This window comes from Gekko japonicus, unplaced genomic scaffold, assembly GCF_001447785.1.
Source record: "Gekko japonicus isolate JY-2015 unplaced genomic scaffold, Gekko_japonicus_V1.1 scaffold442, whole genome shotgun sequence".
NCBI lineage: Eukaryota > Metazoa > Chordata > Lepidosauria > Squamata > Gekkonidae > Gekko > Gekko japonicus.
In genome coordinates this window covers 945449-962982 of record NW_015174288.1, presented here as the reverse complement: position 1 = coordinate 962982, position 17534 = coordinate 945449, and the positions used below count along the sequence as shown (strand labels likewise).

At 44.4% G+C, this 17534-nt stretch overlaps 1 protein-coding gene across 1 annotated transcript in view; it reads left to right on the top strand.

Moving 5' to 3' along the window:
* UBE2O (ubiquitin conjugating enzyme E2O) overlaps positions 1-17534 on the top strand; it is a 128769-nt gene that overhangs the window by 96718 nt on the left and 14517 nt on the right. Inside the window, exons 13-14 of the mRNA XM_015424011.1 lie at positions 4431-4520; positions 9411-10080. Coding sequence (XP_015279497.1) covers positions 4431-4520; positions 9411-10080 — 760 coding nt within the window. The remainder of the gene's footprint in view (positions 1-4430; positions 4521-9410; positions 10081-17534) is intronic.

The following is a 17534-nucleotide window of genomic DNA, read 5'->3' as shown; positions in this document are numbered from 1 at the left end:
AGGACGTCCTTCTTCACCCAAAGAGTGATTAACACTTGGAATTCACTGCCACAGGAAGTGGTGGCGGCTACAAGCATGGACGGCTTCAAAAGGGAATTAGATAAGCATATGGAGCAGAGGTCCATCAGTGGCTATTAGCCACAAGGTATAGATAGGGACTCTGGGGCAAGTGATGCTCTGTCATCTTGCTGCTTGGGGGGGTCAACAGTGGGATGGCTTCTAATGTCCTGGCCCCACTGGTGGACCTCATGATGGCACTGGTATTTCTGGCCACTGTGTGATACAGAGTGTTGGACTGGATGGGCCTTTGGCCTGATCCAACATTGGCATCTATTATGTTCTTATGTTCTCACAGTCTGTGCTGGTGATGTACATGACAAATCTGTTCCTTGAATCTGAATCAGTGTTTTTACACTGCCCTAGTCCATGCTAGGAATTACCGGGGGCGGGGTGGTGGTGGAGCTCCACAGAGAGGCTATGAATTTTTCAGTCCAGTTGGACAACACTCTGTGGGGATTAACAAGCTTCCTGTCAGATCCTTGAGTCACCTCTTCTTCCCCTCTTTCACATAACATGGTGTCTCAGGATTGTGCACACATTTTTTTCCATGTGCAAGACGCCAGGTTCCATTTGTAACTTCTCCTACTGAAAAAGTCTCTGGTAATCAAAAATGCTTGAAATTCTTCCCTCTCCTCATTGGTGATTTATTCTACAATAGAAAAATAAACAATTCTCTGGACTGCTGCCTTGTCAACCAGATTTCCTACAATTCATTTCGCACCTATATCACTTCATGGGCTCAGACCCAAGTTCTTCCCCACCTCTACTCTTAAGGGGAGGTTGCCTGTCTCGCATTAATTAGATTATTCAGTTCAGTACTGCCCTTGGGACAGAAAAAAGGTGTGATTTCGAATGATTCTTATTTGTTAAGGTGTGCACCTGAAAAGGCCTATGATCAGGCCCAGATCATGTGGCTTGTAGTCTAAATTTTTGCTTGGCTGTCTAGTTCATTGACCTTTTCCTGCAGACAGTCCCTCTGCTATTACGGATGAAAGCTCCCAGTGGTAGAATTCCAACATTTCTCTTTGTTTGGGATTATGCCCAGATTTGTTTTTCTTTCTGAGATAGACTTAACGTGCACCAATCTTGTGGTCTCAGCACTGCATTTTTCTCAGAGCAAGTCTTTTTACTCTGAGGTTCTGGAAGGTAAAGTTATATCATATGTCTCCTTCCCTATAGTGTGGAGACCCTGCTGCGGGAATGTGTTTCTCAGTGGCTCCTGGTGTTCTGCAAAATTAGTTTGTCATACCACTAAAGCACTAGACATACTTTACTTTTATCTTTTATTTTAGTGCAAACACTCCACATAGTCATGGAATGCACTGTAATTATGTTTTCATTGACTAATGGAGACCATCTCCCTGATACTCTGATTGGAAGTCTGGGCTATTTGGCCTAGTCCCCTGTCATTTTTGCTTCATTCCTAACAGGGACCCCTGTCATTGGGGAATGCTCTTTTAATCCCTCAGCAAGATAATATGTTTTTATGTTTTTTTCCTCTGGCTGTATCGCTGTAAAGATTGCTCTGCAAGCTGCATAAGGTTCATTTATGGCGCATCCTGTCCTTCCTTTCTTTGTCCACATCATGTCTGTTTTCCCTGCCTTCGTTATTAATGACATAGATCTTCTTATTCCCACTCCAGCTGACAACTTTGGTAGTTTGATCAGCTCCCTTCCTGCATTGTAACAGTAGCCACCAACTTTCCTGAGTGGCAAGCGCCACCCCTTCACTACCATATCTTGCACCTCTAAGTGGAAAAGCGTCTCTACTGTGGCTATAACAGGGTTTGGACCCTGTTTCTTGTCCTGTTGGTTATGTTTTGGCCACTGATTGGGACTCTAGAGAGTTTGAGTCCCAATCAGTCCCAACGTTCATCTTCCTTATTGGATTTCTAAAAATGCTACAAAACAGAAGTATAACCCCTTGTTCGATTTTTTTTGTACTTCCCTGGTGCTTCATTTAGAATAGGTTTGGGGGTTTTTTTCATATGCAGCACTTTTAGCTGTGGAATGAGGACATTGTGGGTTCTAACCTGTGCTCCCTCCATTCATGAAGTTTCACAAGGTGATGCCCTGGCCAAGATCCCCTTGGGATTGTCTCTCAGTCCTCATGTTGCACATGGTCAGAGTCTTCACACAACCCATCACTGTGGGTCGGTAGAGGCTATCACACTCTGTCTTGAGTGCATGCTTGTTCAGTGCCACTTTGTGTGTCATGGCTCTCTCTTGCCATGTTCCTGCATGTATTTCAGTTGGGACACTTGTAGTGAGCTCCCTACTCCATTATAAGACAGTTCTGGATGAAAGTCAATATGTGACGCTAAGCACCTGTTAAGAAGGTGATCCTCCATGGTCTCTTCCTTTGAGAGATTCACACCCACCTACTTTACTTAGTGAGCGTGCTCATCTCCCAGTGTGGGACTGCACAGAAGCCATGATGATGAAAACTGAATTGAACTTACCTGCAACTGTTGTTCATCAAGTGGTCTTCTTTGCAGGCACACATCCCTCCCTCCTGCCCCACTGTGAACTCTCTGGAACCTTAGTTTCTTGGGGTCATGGAGAGAACTAGGGAGTAGCACCCCTCCTCCTGGTCATTTGATCATTTTGACGAGAAAGCACCGGAGTGAGGGGGGCACTCCTAGTCTACTAGAAAGCTTTTGAAATCTTTTCTGCAGCTGGCCTGCACACACACAGCCCCCCCCCCCATGTGTGCCTGCACAGAAGACCACTAGATGAACAATAGTTACAGGTAACTGCAACTCTGTTTTACCTCCTCCAGAGGGTGAAGACTTTTCTGTTTGGCATAACTCCAATAACTTTTGTTTGCCTGCACTTTGGGTTTTAGTATTATATCAGTTTATGTTTTTGTTGAATTGTTGTGCGTATAAAGGTAAAGGTTTCCCTTGCTCGAATGCCAGTCAAATCCAACTCTAGGGTTGCGGTGCTCATCTCCGTTTCCAAGCGGAAGAGCCAGTGCTGTCTGAAGATGTTTCCGTGGTCATGTGCCTCCTCCTGGTCATTTGATCATTTTGACGAGAAAGCACCGGAGTGAGGGGGGCACTCCTAGTCTACTAGAAAGCTTTTGAAATCTTTTCTGCAGCTGGCCTGCACACACACAGCCCCCCCCCCCCATGTGTGCCTGCACAGAAGACCACTAGATGAACAATAGTTACAGGTAACTGCAACTCTGTTTTACCTCCTCCAGAGGGTGAAGACTTTTCTGTTTGGCATAACTCCAATAACTTTTGTTTGCCTGCACTTTGGGTTTTAGTATTATATCAGTTTATGTTTTTGTTGAATTGTTGTGCGTATAAAGGTAAAGGTTTCCCTTGCTCGAATGCCAGTCAAATCCAACTCTAGGGTTGCGGTGCTCATCTCCGTTTCCAAGCGGAAGAGCCAGTGCTGTCTGAAGATGTTTCCGTGGTCATGTGGCCGGCATGACTTAAACGCCGAGGTGCACGGAACGGTGTTACCTGCTCACCGAAGTGGTCCCTATTTATCTACTTGCAATTTCTTGCTTTCGAACTGCTAGGTTGGCAGGAGCTGGAACCAGAGATGGGAGCTCACTCCATCATGCAGCACTCGGGTCTCGAACTTTATTGTAAATGCTTTTTATGTTGAAATATTTTAATGATTGATATTCATCACCCTGGGAACCCTGTTTGGATGAAAAGGCAGCATAGAAATATATTAAATAAATATGCTGGCACAGAGAAAGAACTGTGAGATCAGTGACTTCAGAAGGTAGCAGGTGCCAGCTGTCATTCCAATGCAAAAATCACCTAATCAGTCTAGCCAGTCACTTTGCATCGAGCTGTCAGACTGTACATGTTGCCTTTTGATGTCTCCACTTCCAGTATATTTCCACCATGCTCATCTACAGGCACATCTGCCTGACTGAGGACACACTTTGCACATCTGATGTAGTAGACTCTAGTCTGTAAAACCTTTTTATGCCGCAATAAATGTTGATCTTTAAGTTAAGATGAGAGCCTTTTCCCCCAAACACCAATCCCTTAAACCACCAGTAGGTGGCAACCCTTTCAAAGTAATGATGTTTGAGGCAGCCATAACATATAAGCAGTTTTTAAAAATGGGTTTGTTCACACAGGATTTGGTTCTGAGACATAGCTGTGATTAATGGTTTTTTTTGTAGTATATAGTCTATTATCTTGGAGGAGTTCCCTGAGCATGACCTCTTCCTAGATAAAATTCCAGAACAGTAAAAATTGTTACTAGTTCTCTTGGTTTAGGTCCTTCCATGACAATTGTTCTCTTATGTGCAGTGCTTGCTTACTAAGAATGGTTATTGCTTGTATTCTAGAGCCTAAGAATGGTTCTAATGCCTGTTGCTTTTGTTTCTTTAGCCATCAGTGGGACAGGTGGCCCGTGTGGATTTCAGCAGCAAAGTGGAAGTTGTGTGGGCTGATAACTCCAGGACAATTGTTCTCCCACAGGTGAGCTGACACTAGTTGATGTGGCTGTCCAGTATAAGTCCCTGTGCCTTATAGTAAGTCATTTGCATTAGTCTTTGCCTGGGAATACTGACAAGTTGTATTTCTCTCTGCTTCTCAAATAAGGGGTGCTTGCTTGTTGCTGCAGAGTAGGTTTGATTTAAATTTGTCAAGCTTTATTTCTTTACACTGTTTCTAAGAAAATAATTGCTGCTGAAGCATAATCTCACACCTCCAAGTGACTCTACTGATAAGTTTTGGCTTGGAAATTAAACTTGCTGCCACCTCGTTCCTCTCAGCCAGGGGGGGACTTCTTGAATGCATCTGAAATAATATTCTGTACACAGGAACAATGCTGCCAGTAGCCCCCAACCCTGATTTACAGTGCCACTTGTCCTTAATGTAGTCTACTCTTGACTTGCATTTATGGCTTTGCTCCCCTTTTCCGCCATCCCACATTTTTCAGAAAGTCAGTAAAAAACGTGGGTTTTTTTTTGGGGGGGGGGGTTAAGGTCTTTGGGATGAGACCTGTATGCTAATATGCTGGCATGTCTCGGCTGAGCTTTTTGTGCCTTTTAAATGCATCCAAGAAACTGCAGAGAATTTTGTTGTAGGGTTTTTTCTGCCCTACGCTTCCATAGTCTTGTGAGCCCTTCCAAAAGCTGCTCTTGAAGATGGGGGGGGGGGTTTGTTTTCCTCCTAGGCTAAGGTGTGATGTGGTGCAAGGGGATTTCAGCAGGTTTTTTTAGGAAATAGCACAATGAGTTAATTGGAGCCAAGCCATTGTTTCCATTTTGTTAGCTGATATGAGGGCTCCATGGAGCAATTTTGGTGTGCCATATATTTTAGTAACTCAACTAGCTGGTTCATATTTCTCATTGTACTACAAGTAATAGCAGAGGTAAAGTAGACATGAAGGGCTTCTGACCCTCAGTGTCCGTACTGCAAACATTTGTGAGGTAAATCATATGGGTTTCAGATTTTCCACATTCTAGCACAATACTACATAAATATGGATAGAAACCAGTCCAAGCAGGTGGAATTTTGTTGTGGTGGTGTTTTTTTTGTGTGGGTAATTATATTGTTCTTGTGGCATACATATTAAATAACTCTGTACTGAAAAAATTGTGAACCTTTTAGGGAAGTAGAACAAGTGTGAGTCCAATGTCACCTTTAAGACCAACAAAGTTTTATTCAAAGTGTAAGCTTTGGTGTGCAAAGCACGCTTCTTCAGACAAATTGGAATAAAAAAACTTTTAAGAAAGTGAAAGCTATGCTTATGCACAGGGAAAGCCAGTTGCCATGGCACTGCAGTTCTTGAATTTTCTGTCTTCAAGGAATCCTTTCCACTTAAACTTGTTTGATGAGGAACTCTTGTGTGTTACACATGATTCTGGGTTTCTAGGGCATAATCTCAGTTCAAGCAAGCAGTTCAAGCAAGCAGGGTACTGTCCCAGCCAATGCTCCCTCTAAGCTGTGGAGCCTTGTGAGCAAAAATTCTACTTTGTGAGCTACTGGCAATTAAAGTTGTGAGCGAGTGATTTGGCTACCGCATAAATTAGTTTGCTCTGGAGCCATCCTTTGCTGAGACAAAAAAGTGTGAGCTGGAGGCTAAAAAACTGTGAGGTAGTTCACACTAACTCAGCTTAGAGAGAACACTGGTCCCAGCTCTAGAAGGCCAGACAATGTGATGGCTGTGACTCTTCTGCCTCAGCACCCAATAGGCCACCCTCTCTTCCTGCCCAGGCAGACAGCCCTTGAGGGAGCAAGCAATGCCCAGCCCTACTCAGAAACTAGAGAGGAAGGCATTGAGAGAACCCACTCAATGCCAGCAAGAATCCCTTGTTTCTCCCCAGCCCCTTCATCCAAGCTTAAGCAGGGTTCAGAGCTCTTCTCTTTGGTAGACCACCACCACCTCCTGATCGCTACCAGCTCTCCAGTTCAGTACCAGGAGTAGCATCCAAAGGGGGCTACTTGTGTAATGTGATGCACACAGGTGGGAATCAAGACAACTGCTTTCTCTTCACTAATGCAGCTTTATTCTACTGGCAAAACTCTAGAGTAAATACATATTACAGAACTAGGGTGCAGACTAAGAAAAGAAACATAGGCCCCGTTCACACGGAGCATTTGCCGCGCTAAAGAGACGGATAAGAGGCGGATTTTCCGGGCGTGATCACACCGCAACATCTGGGAAGTGAAGCGCACCCGTGGCTAACCCGTAGCTTCGTGCCGAAGATACAGAGCAAAAAACTAGTACTTACGATGTACTAGTTTCCGGAAAACGTGGGGCATGGGCAGGTGTCTGATCGCGTCCCATCCTAGTCCCATCGCAAACCGGTTAGTTTTTTTTTTAAGTCTTCACAGGATGCGCACAAACGATCATGCGCATGCTCACCTTCTGGTGAAAAAAAATTCCCGATTGCCACGGAAGCGGCGCCTAGCGATTGCTGGTGTGATCGCGCAGTGCCACTTCTTTGCCGCGCTGCAGGATAGCTGTGTGATCGGCACCTCACGCCCTAACCACAGTACCTCGACGGGATGTGTGATCAGGCGGACGCGCGTTATTTTGCTCCGGGGCAAACAGCCACGCTCCCCCCCCCCGCACGCGCGCATTTTCCGGCCCGTGTGACCGGGGCCGTAGAAAGGTTGCTAACCTACTTGGGACTTAAAATCCTAAGGATCTGATCTACCATCCCCAGTGGGAGATTCAAATGGGTGTATGCGTAAAGAAGATGATGTCCTTGGCACAATCACGCTTCCCCCAAGGTTACACATGCCATAGAACAGACAGCTCCTTTTCAGTTATCCTTCCCACTTGTGTAAAAAAAAGTCATAACTGCAGTTCTTGGGTTCTGGCAGCAATAGCCCTCCAGAACCTACCCAGGCAGTAGAGTGGCACTAATATCAAAGAGGTCCCACAGTTTTACTTGGGTAGTGAAACTATGCCTATCCTGCAGGATGAGGCTTTTCCCAGCCTTGGTGCCACCACAAACACTGGTCAATAAAAATGCAAAAAACAAACAAACCCTTCTGTGTCCACTGGCTGGTGTTGAGAGCCAGGTTTGTGTAGTGGTTAGAGTGTCAGACTAGAATCTGGGAGACCCAGACTGGAATTCCCATTCTGCCATGGAAGCTTGCTGGATGATCTTGAGCCAGTCACACCTTCTCAGCCTAACCTGCCTCACAGTGCAGTTGTGAGAGGGAAAATGGCAGAAAGGAGAATGATGTAAGCTGCTTTGGAAAGGCAAAGTAGAAATGAAGTAGATAAATAGCTCTTTCAGGGCCACTGTTATTGACCCTCTCATCAAGAGAGCCCTTTCTAAGCTTCCATGAAAGCTAGGGCTCTCCAGAATCCATTTTGAAGTCCTCTGCCATATCATGTCTCCATCCACGTGAAGTAGAATAAGGGAAGCGGCAGCTAAGGGAAGATGTGGTATAAAGCAATGGCTTCACTGGTTACAGAATATGCATTGCAGGGCATGGCCTGCCTTCTTTCCCCTAAATTAGCTATTATTTCTGTCTAGAGCACTGCTGATCCTCTGATCAGCTTAGTCATTGCATGATTCTAGGTAGAGCATGTCCACTGGGAGACAGATTGAAACTTTGTCCCGAAACCAAGTGCTCAGTATTAAATGCCATCTTTTGCTTTTCCCTTCATTTCCGGAAAGCTGCTGCATTTTGTTACAGCCATGCAGAATTTTTCTCTTGCTTCATTATCCACTTTGTACAAGTGCTGGGCAATCAGAACTTGAGTGTTGCTTTAACTGCCATAGAACAGTCAATGCATGCCCTATAGCAATGGGATACAAAGCACTTGGCTGTCTTCCTTCCCATTCCTGTCACATGCAATTTGGGCAGGAAGAATGTAATGTCTGGGTACCCTTCAACAAAGAAAATCTGCCTTGCTTTAGTTTTCCTAGTTCCATAATGTATTTGCAGTTAACAAAATCATATAATGGCTCTACATTTGGTTCTGGTGGTTGTATGTAAGTCTCATAGCAAATGTAGTTCCTTGGGAAACGTTTTTGTCAGCCACCAAGATTTCTATCCCCCTATTCTATTCTATTCACCCCCATGGGGTACAATGACTTTGTATAGGTCAGCATCCTTAGTTTACACCTTATAGAAAGGTAGTAAATATCCTTCTGTGGTTCAATTGGTAAGCAAATGGAGGTAGCAAAAGAATACTGTGTTCTAAGCAGTACACAAAAGATTAATGACAAAGATCAAAAGATAATACTTTTTGGAAATGAACCATCACTACAGGTTAAGACAAACATCTTTGGTGATTTTTAAACAGGTAAAGGATAGCAGCTGTGTATTATTTAGATCAAGATTTATACGATCTAAAGAGAAACCAGATAACAGAAGCTGTGCAGGATAAAGATAATGTCTTGTTGACAAGTTCAGAAATCCTCATGAACTTGAAGGATTCATTTCTAGCAGTCATTGTTCACACAAGGCAACAAATAGCTTAAGCAAAAATGGGAAAATAGAAATGTGATAAATGCAACAAAATACAAGAATTGTTAAGATTCAGTGTGCAGGGATCTTCAGGCTATCAGAAATAATGTGCCTGGCTCTCTAGTCTGTTGCAAAATCCCCAACTCGCTTTAGCCTTTTTATAAGTTGCCCTGGTTAAGACCAGATGTCCTATTTCTGGACAGTAAAGTGCTGAGTCAGAGTTCTATAGTCAAGTATTGCATAAGACCAGCAATTAGGACAAGTAGGATCCATCTGAATGTCATCCCATTGGGAGCATTGCCTTTGAGGCACACCTTAAGCAAAGAAATACTGCTGCATCCCTCTTAAGCGATGCTAAATTGGCTCATACTGGTGTGTTTCAACCTTTCCCCAGTTATTGTAGTTCTCTCTCTTTCTGGCATCTAGCACTTATACAACATAGAATCTGAGATGGATGAAGAAACAGACCTTGATTCCATAGATGGGAGTACTAGTGGTGCCTCCTCAGATGAATGGGAGGATGAGAGTGACAGCTGGGAGACCGATAATGGCCTTATGGAAGATGACCATTCAAAAACTGAGGAAGGGGAGCCCGAGGAGCCACCACCTGTGGAAGAGGTGAAGAAAGTGGAAGAGCAAGTGCAAGGTGCTGTGGCAATGGCAGTTGCAGACCTAGCAGCAGATAAGTCTGGCAAAGAAGGAACGCCAAAAAGTTTCCGAGAGTTGAAGGAAGCCATTAAGATCTTGGAGAGCCTAAAGAATATGACAGTCGAACAGTTGCTGACAGGCTACCCAACTTCTCCAACAGTAGAACCTGAAAAGCCTACCCGAGAGAAGAAGTTCCTGGATGATATCAAAAAGTTGCAGGAGAATCTGAAGAAGACTCTTGACAATGTAGCTATCGTAGAAGAGGAGAAGATGGAGGCAATGGTGGAAGCAGAGAAGAAGGAAGAGAGGGAAGCACAGGTGCAGACACCAGTGGCATCAGAATGGCCAAGTGAGACTCCTGTGCTTTGCCAGCAGAGTGGTGGCAAGCCTGGAGTCACTTTCACCAGTGCCAAGGGGGAAGTATTCTCTGTGCTGGAGTGTGCCCCAGGTGAGTGTAAGCAGTGGCTTGCCTGTATTTTTTAAGAGAAAAGCTCTTTACAAGCTATTTTGTAGGGGTTTGGTACATTTGCATCAGTTCAACAAGTAATTTCCCAGGTCAGGCCAGACTGAATGTTGTGTGACTGAATGTCATCTTGTCCCTTGACAGTCCAAGGACATAAAAATGTTCACTAATCCAGGGAGATCTTCTCTCTATCTTAACTGTAAATGGCCTTAGTGTCAGTTGTGGGGGGGTTGTTAAAAATATTGTTATCGGCTATTTTTGGGCAGGAACGCACAGGAACGGAGTTCCGGCTGGCTTCAGAGTTGGCCATGCCCACTACAGCCAAAACCTCTGCGTGCGTGGCTACGGAGGGAAGGCCTGGAGAGTGACCCCCCCCGGCGACTCTGAGGGGGGTGGGTCGGGGGGGCCTGGAAGGATCGGGGAGAAATTTAAATGCCTCCCCGTGCCTTCCCTGGCCTGAGCAAGGGCCGGCTTACCCGGATGCCCCACAGCCGCGGGGTGCCCAGGCAAGCCAAGGGAAGGCATGGGGTGTGGCCTAATATGCTAATGAGCTATGCTGTCTGGGGGGTGTCCTAATATGCTAATGAGTTTCTGCTCTTGGGCGTGACCTATTATGCTAATGAGTTCCTGCTAGACTTTTTCTACAAAAAAGCCCTGATTGTTATTTTAAAAAAACTAAGGTAATAATAAAAGGGTTACAGAAAAGAAAAAGGGGGATTATATAACAAGTTCTATATATCAGAGATTGTTATACATTGCAGGGTATATCAAACAAGAAGTTGAAAAATATTTCTCCCCAGCATCCCCTTCACCACAATTTTAAAACATTTTTATAAAGTACAGTGGTCCTTATTCGGGGTGTGCATTCAGCTTTTCCAAATGGAATAAATACCAAAAAAATACCTTATCGGTATTGATCCCAGGATAAACTGCCTGCCCTTGGCTTCCCCAGGTGACCTGCAGCTGTGGTGTGCCTGGGGAAGCCGATCCTGGGAGGTGGGTGGGCTGGGGAAGGGAGGGGGCATTTAAACATGCCTCCCCAATAAGTCTTTCATTCCCCAGCCACCCAGCTGCTTCCACTGGTTAATTTCACTCTCCAGCTGATTAGTGGGGAGTGAAATTGACCAGAGGTAGGGCTGCTGGGGAAGTTAAGGTTTCAGTTCCATTATACTCTATAGGGACTTTCCCCATAGGGTATAATGGTGCAGAATGTGTTCGGCAATACCAATTTTTCCTGAACCCCAATATCGGTATATACAGATATTTTTCGAGCTTTGTTTACCCAAACCCCCAAAATACCAATTTTTTTGAGATCTCTCTCCCTTATGTATCACACAATAAAAAGTAGGAAATGTTTTGTCTCAAATCCAGTTTCTTATACATTTGTATTCAAAACTTATTCTCAGTCAGCTTAACATTTGCTTTCTTACAAGTCCACCAGATATGATAAAAGGTTCTGTCTGTATCTTAACATTTCTAACATTTTCCTTTATAACTTTTGTCTGCTTTCTCGATATTCTGAGATACACCATCTGAAAAACATTTTGTATCAATTTTCTCTTAATGCCTGGCTGGCTGTGAACTTAAATTTCTTTTTCCCATAATTGTTCCCATTGTTGCATAGGTATTTGCTCTCTGAAGTTCTGCATCCATTTTATCATACATTTTTTCACTTGCTCTTCTTCTGTTTCATGTTGTTTTTGCACTTCTGTTTTGCATGTAATTCATGTTCTTTTTGTTTTGTAATCAGTTGTTTGAATTCAGTCAGCTCTCTTAGGGTTCCGCCTTCCATGTTGATAATCTTCTTTATTTATTTATTTATTATTTAAATTTATATCCCACCCTCCCCTAGCAGGCTCAGGGCGGGTAACAAAACAAGTGCATGAACGATTAAAACCAGGTAATACTATTAATTTTTAAAACAACTGAACCACGAAACGATTAAAAGATGGCAAATTAAATATAACAGCTCAGACCACCTATAAGCCAGACTGATGAGGCTGAGGTTGATTGGTATTATGGTAGCCATCGAATATCGATTTCTTTCTTTCTACTATCTTGCCAGGACTTAGGTTTCCCTGAGCATCTACCATGTTACCATATATTAAGAAATCACACTTATTTCTCGTTTTCTTATCGTGGTAAGCTTCTGTTGGGAACATGAGCGGTGAATTTTGAGGACTCAATAGATGCCGATATTTAAACCATACTCTCAAAAGTCCATCTCTACAATTATATGACTCCTTTCTTGTATAGTAATCATTTTGGTCAATTTCTTTACCCATGAATTTCTTTACCTTCATCTAGATCTGCTGATTTGAGTTTTACTAATTTTTGTCTTGAGTTTTTTATGCACAATCCAGACCAGAGCTGCCACATGGTAATGCAGTTTTCATTTTTGACCTTCTGTGTATTCCAGGCCCATAGCCAGGATTTTGTAGCTTGTGGAGCATATTTTTTCAAGGAAATAGGAAAATCTTTTTTCTGCCTTAAGCAAATATGACTCTTTCACCACCACCTGTCCATCTGTCAATTTTGACACTGTCAATTTTGCTTCTTCCTCAGAGTTTTTCCCCTCTGTGTTTATACACAAAGGGAAGATATTTTTGCTTCCTTTCATTTTATGGAAGAAAAGGGAAGGCTTCAGCAAGGACAGTGAAGGGACCAAACTGTACCCTGCCTTTGTCCATTTGTCCTAAAGATCTACTTCCCCAGTTAGTCCATACCCATTTTGGAAGGTGGACTCTATGGCATTATACCCCATTGAAGCTCCTTCTTTCCCCACTTTCCCTAAAGACTGCCCTCCTCAGGCTCAACCCCCCAAATTTCCAGGTATTCCCCAACCTGAAGCTGGCAATCCTACCAAGAAGCCTCCTTCACACTGCAAAGATTCCATCCTGGATCTCAACACAGCTTGACACACCTAAGGAATAAAGTGCAAAACCGGAAACCTTGGATCAAACAGGATTTAGAACCCAAAGAGAGTTAAAGAGTAAAGTCGCCAGCTGTGGTTGTTACCAGGATTAATTGGAGGCTGGGGCCCACTATGGATATAAATATCTAAATAAATACAGTAGGGGACAACAGAAAGCCCTTCCTGGTTCTCACTCTTTACGTTGGGGGGACGGCCCGTTCTGCTTCTATTAAAAAGAGAGAGAGAGAGAGAGCTCCATGGGAAGAGGTGATTGGAGTGGGAGAAGGCTGGCCAGCTGGTACCACATCTGGCCCTGCCATCCTTGCATCTTTCCTTCATGGCGTCTTCAGCAAGGCTCTCCATGGGGGCGCACAAAGGGGCAGGAAGGTGCACCAGCCATGTGCATGTTTTTTAAAAGTCTTCAAAAGGAAAAAAAAAGGAGATTGGGAACTTCCGAACTGCTGGGGAGGGGTTGCTCTCAGGTCACCTTCAGATCTCGGATCACATCACAGGCTGTGAGTCTCAGCCAAGCCAAGCAGCCTGGCTTCAAAGAAGAAGAAAAAGGTTGGGTGTGGGAAATGAAAAGCTGGGAAGAGCAGAAGGCAGTCCTGGCTTCTTCTTTCGGCGGGACTTCTTGGCTCTGTTATAGGTGTGCGGCTCACCATGGGAGCACACACCTTTTAAAAATGTTTTTAAATGTCTAAAAAGGGCTTTCAAGGGCAAATCTTGTGGGGCTGTCCCTTTAAGAAAGGGAGTGGGGCCCTGAATAGCCCCACTGTAGCTACAGGCCTGGTGTATTCTCACATTGGAAACTGCACTTGTGCAGGGCAACCACCAGAGGCTTTTTACAGCTCTGCTTTCCCTTATAAGGCACTCAGAGGGGAGCCCCTCCCCTTTGGGGGCTGTCTGAGCTTCTCTCCCACTCAGTCACATGTTCCTTGGGCGTGGCTTCCCTCCATCCTTCAGTCTTCCTTTTGTCAGCACATTAGAAGGATGTCTTCCAAACAGCCTGTCAGTGAGTTCTGCAAAAGAAGAAGAAAAATAGTGAATTAGCAACATTTAGAAGTGTATCTCTGCAACTATGTCACAGAAACCCCTCTTCAAGAAATGCTCACAATGTGGCTTGAAATACCCACCCCAGACAAGCATACCCTTTGTCTCTTTGCCTGAGTGAAGCTCATAACGCGGCTGCCTGTAAGACATGCTTACAGTTTACTCCCAAAGCGTGCACCAACCGGGCAGCAAGGCTCAAGGTTTACCTCTCGGAAAAGGCATTGGCAGGGCCCTCCAAGTCAGGGGTGAAGCCTAATGAACAACAGGGCCAGGCTTCCCCATCCGCTACAATGGCTGAAGCTGCATCTGTAGAATGATCTCGTTTGGACATTTCGGTTCCATTGGTTTCGGGCATGGAACTGGTCCTTTGGGGTCGAACAGAAGCCCAGACTAAGAGACACAGGTCTTTGGAACCACCGCTGCCTAAGAAGGCATGGGACAAGTTGAAGCACAAGGATAAGTGCCTGAAACCTAAAGGTGGTGGGGGATCGGGGCATGTTGAGCAGCCAGTGAAAGTGATGGAATCTAAACAATCTGCAACTCCTTTGCTGCTTGTATCGATATGTAGTTCCATCTCAGACGGGGAGATAGAACTGCACCAAATACCCCATTCGCCGCACCTTCAGCCTGAGGCTCTACCAGCTCCCTCAGCACCATGGCAACACTCGAGGCCCCCACCACCTTAGCAGGGGTTCCGATACTACACTCCATCACCCAACCTGGAGTTCAGAGATCACTAGCAATATGACGCCCCCGGGAACTGGTGCAGTTGGAACCGTTTGACTCCCTGCTGTCGGGTCAGTTTGAGGATGTCCTGCACAGGAGTATTTACGAGGAGCAGGAAGTGATGCAGTCAGAGACTGTTTCCAATACATTTATAGACCATTGCAGTCAGACACCATGGGTTATCCGGGTCCTACCCCTCCATCTGAAGATCTTCATCTCTGTACAGAGCAGATGGTTCGGATGGCCAGGGCACTGGATTTACTGGTGAATTCCTCCCTTTCTAGGCCCAAGGACAAGATTCTGAGCAGGCTGCAAGGGGATTCTCCTGAAGCTGTGGCATTCCCAGTGTTGGAGGGCATTGATGACATCTTGACTGCGCTTTGGCAGAAACCAACAACTGTGGCTACAATCCCTAGAAGGGTGGAGATCCTGTATAAGGTGCAACCAGAAGGTCATGCTTACCTGTTCAGACTTCCACCAGCCTCGTCCCTAATCGCTGAGGAGATGCAGGGGAAGCAGCATCAGGGATCCCATGCTTTACCTATAGATAAAGAAGGAAGATCAACATGTTTAGTAAGGTCTACTCATCAGCAGCCTTGAATCTGTGGATGACAAACTATGAGACGATCAGGGGGGGGGGGGGGATACCAGCTTTTCCTCTGGGAGAAGTTGGCTACCTACCTGGACCTCCTAGTGGATGATAAGAAACCTTTGGTATGACAGTTGCAGGTGGAGGCCTTCTGTTTGTCCAAGCAACAAATAAATGCGGGCAGGCACTCTGCAGACACAACTGGCAGTGCTATAGTTGGTTCTAAGACAGCATGCATGGTTATGGTCAACAGCCTTTCTGCCTAAAATGAGAAATCAAGTGAAGGACTTACCCTTCGAGGAGACGACACTCTTTGCTGCTAACACTAATGAGGTGCTGTCACAAATCAAGAAAGACAAGCAGATGGTGAGGTCCTTTGGTATCACTCAGTGTTCATCAGCATTGTACAAGGCACGGCACACCTTCAGGCCTTACCAGTTCCATACACCCTATCACTATGCATACCACCAGAAGGCAGTGCAGTATTCTCCCCAACGTTCCTTCCATGGGCAAGCGGGCCATGGGAGATATAAAATGGGGCACAGGACTAGACAGGGAGTGACTCCTAATCAACCCCAAGCAAAGGAGCAGCAACAGCAAGGTCCTAAAGGGCCTTTCTGACTAGGTCCCACAAGGGCTGACATACCGTCTTAGATAGGTTGGCAGGCTTTACTGGGGCATGGGAGGGTTCTGTCCTATCTTGGATTTAAAAGATGCTAATTTTTTTCTGACAGTCACAAAGTTCAAAATGTGAATGATAACTTATGTTCTGAAAAAGTTGGGATTAAACTGTTGGTTTTGTGTGCTAGATCTGCAGGATGCTTATTTTTGTATAGTGATCCACCCAGACTACTGCCAGTTTCTCCAGTTCACTAAACATGTAATAAACAGACTGGCATAAAATACACTAGATATATTCAACCATCATGTCAGTATATTATTGATCTCAAAGTGTAACTGTAAATAACATTATTGTGACAATTAAACATTCATGAAGTAATTGTGATTATTAAAATACATGAAGTTATTTTGATCGTTATAAAGTGATTGCTGACAAGAACCTCCAGATTGAGTTCCATTTCATCTCTGAGTGGGAAAGAAGCTCAGACAGCCCCCAAAGGGGAGGGGCTCCTCTCTGAGCTCCCCTCTGATTCACCTCCAAGGTAAGGAGCTTTCTAGTCTCCCAATGTGGGAATGCACAGAAGACCGAAGATGAAAACAGGGTTGCACTTACCTGTAATTGTTGTTCATTGAGTTGTCTTCTGTGCAAACGCACATTCCCTCCCTCCTTCCCCGCTGTGAGTCCTGCTTGCAGCGGCCTTAAGGAGACTGAAGGATGGAGTGGAGCCCACCCAAAGGACATGTGACCGTTTGAGCAAGAAACAAGTTCAGAGGGGCTCTCCTCTGAGATCCTTATAAGGAAAAATAGAGCTGTAAAGAGCCTCCAGTGTTTGGCCTGCGCAAGTGCAGTAATGTGGGAATGCACAGAACACAGCTCGATGAACAACAGTTACAAGTAAGTGCAACCCTGTTTTATATTTGGAACTTCTAGCCCTCCTCTCTTTTTCTCATCTTGTAATATTTTAAAATTTATTCTTGCCATTCCAAATAAATTAATTTATCTGCCACTCTGTCACTGTTCTTTCTTCTATGAATGGATATAATTTGAAATAAAAAATTAATTTTGGCAGTACATTCATTTTCATTGCAGAAATTTTTCCCAACCATGAGAGTTTTAATTTTTTCCATCTAGATAAATCTGCTTGTATCAATTTTCAAGTCTTCTGGTAATTATTTATTAAAAGATTGCAATTTTGTCCAGTTAGGTTTATCACCAGATATTTAGTAGGATCGATGGTTATTGTGCATTCTGTACTCTGTAATTTCTTCTTCTTCTTCTTCTTCCTTCTTCTTTCTTCTCCTCCTCCTCCTCCTCCTCCTCCAGTTTTTTCAAGATGTCCCATTCATTATTCATGCTGTAAAGATTGTTGCAGATCCAGGAGTGTTAGAACCATGTTGTCTGCATATCTTTATTTCTATATCATCCACTTTTGTTCCTTTAATCCTTCTATCTTGTCTGATCTTTATAGCTAACATCTCTATTGCTAAAATAAATAATAGAAGTAACAAGGGACAGCCTTGACATGTTCCTTTTTC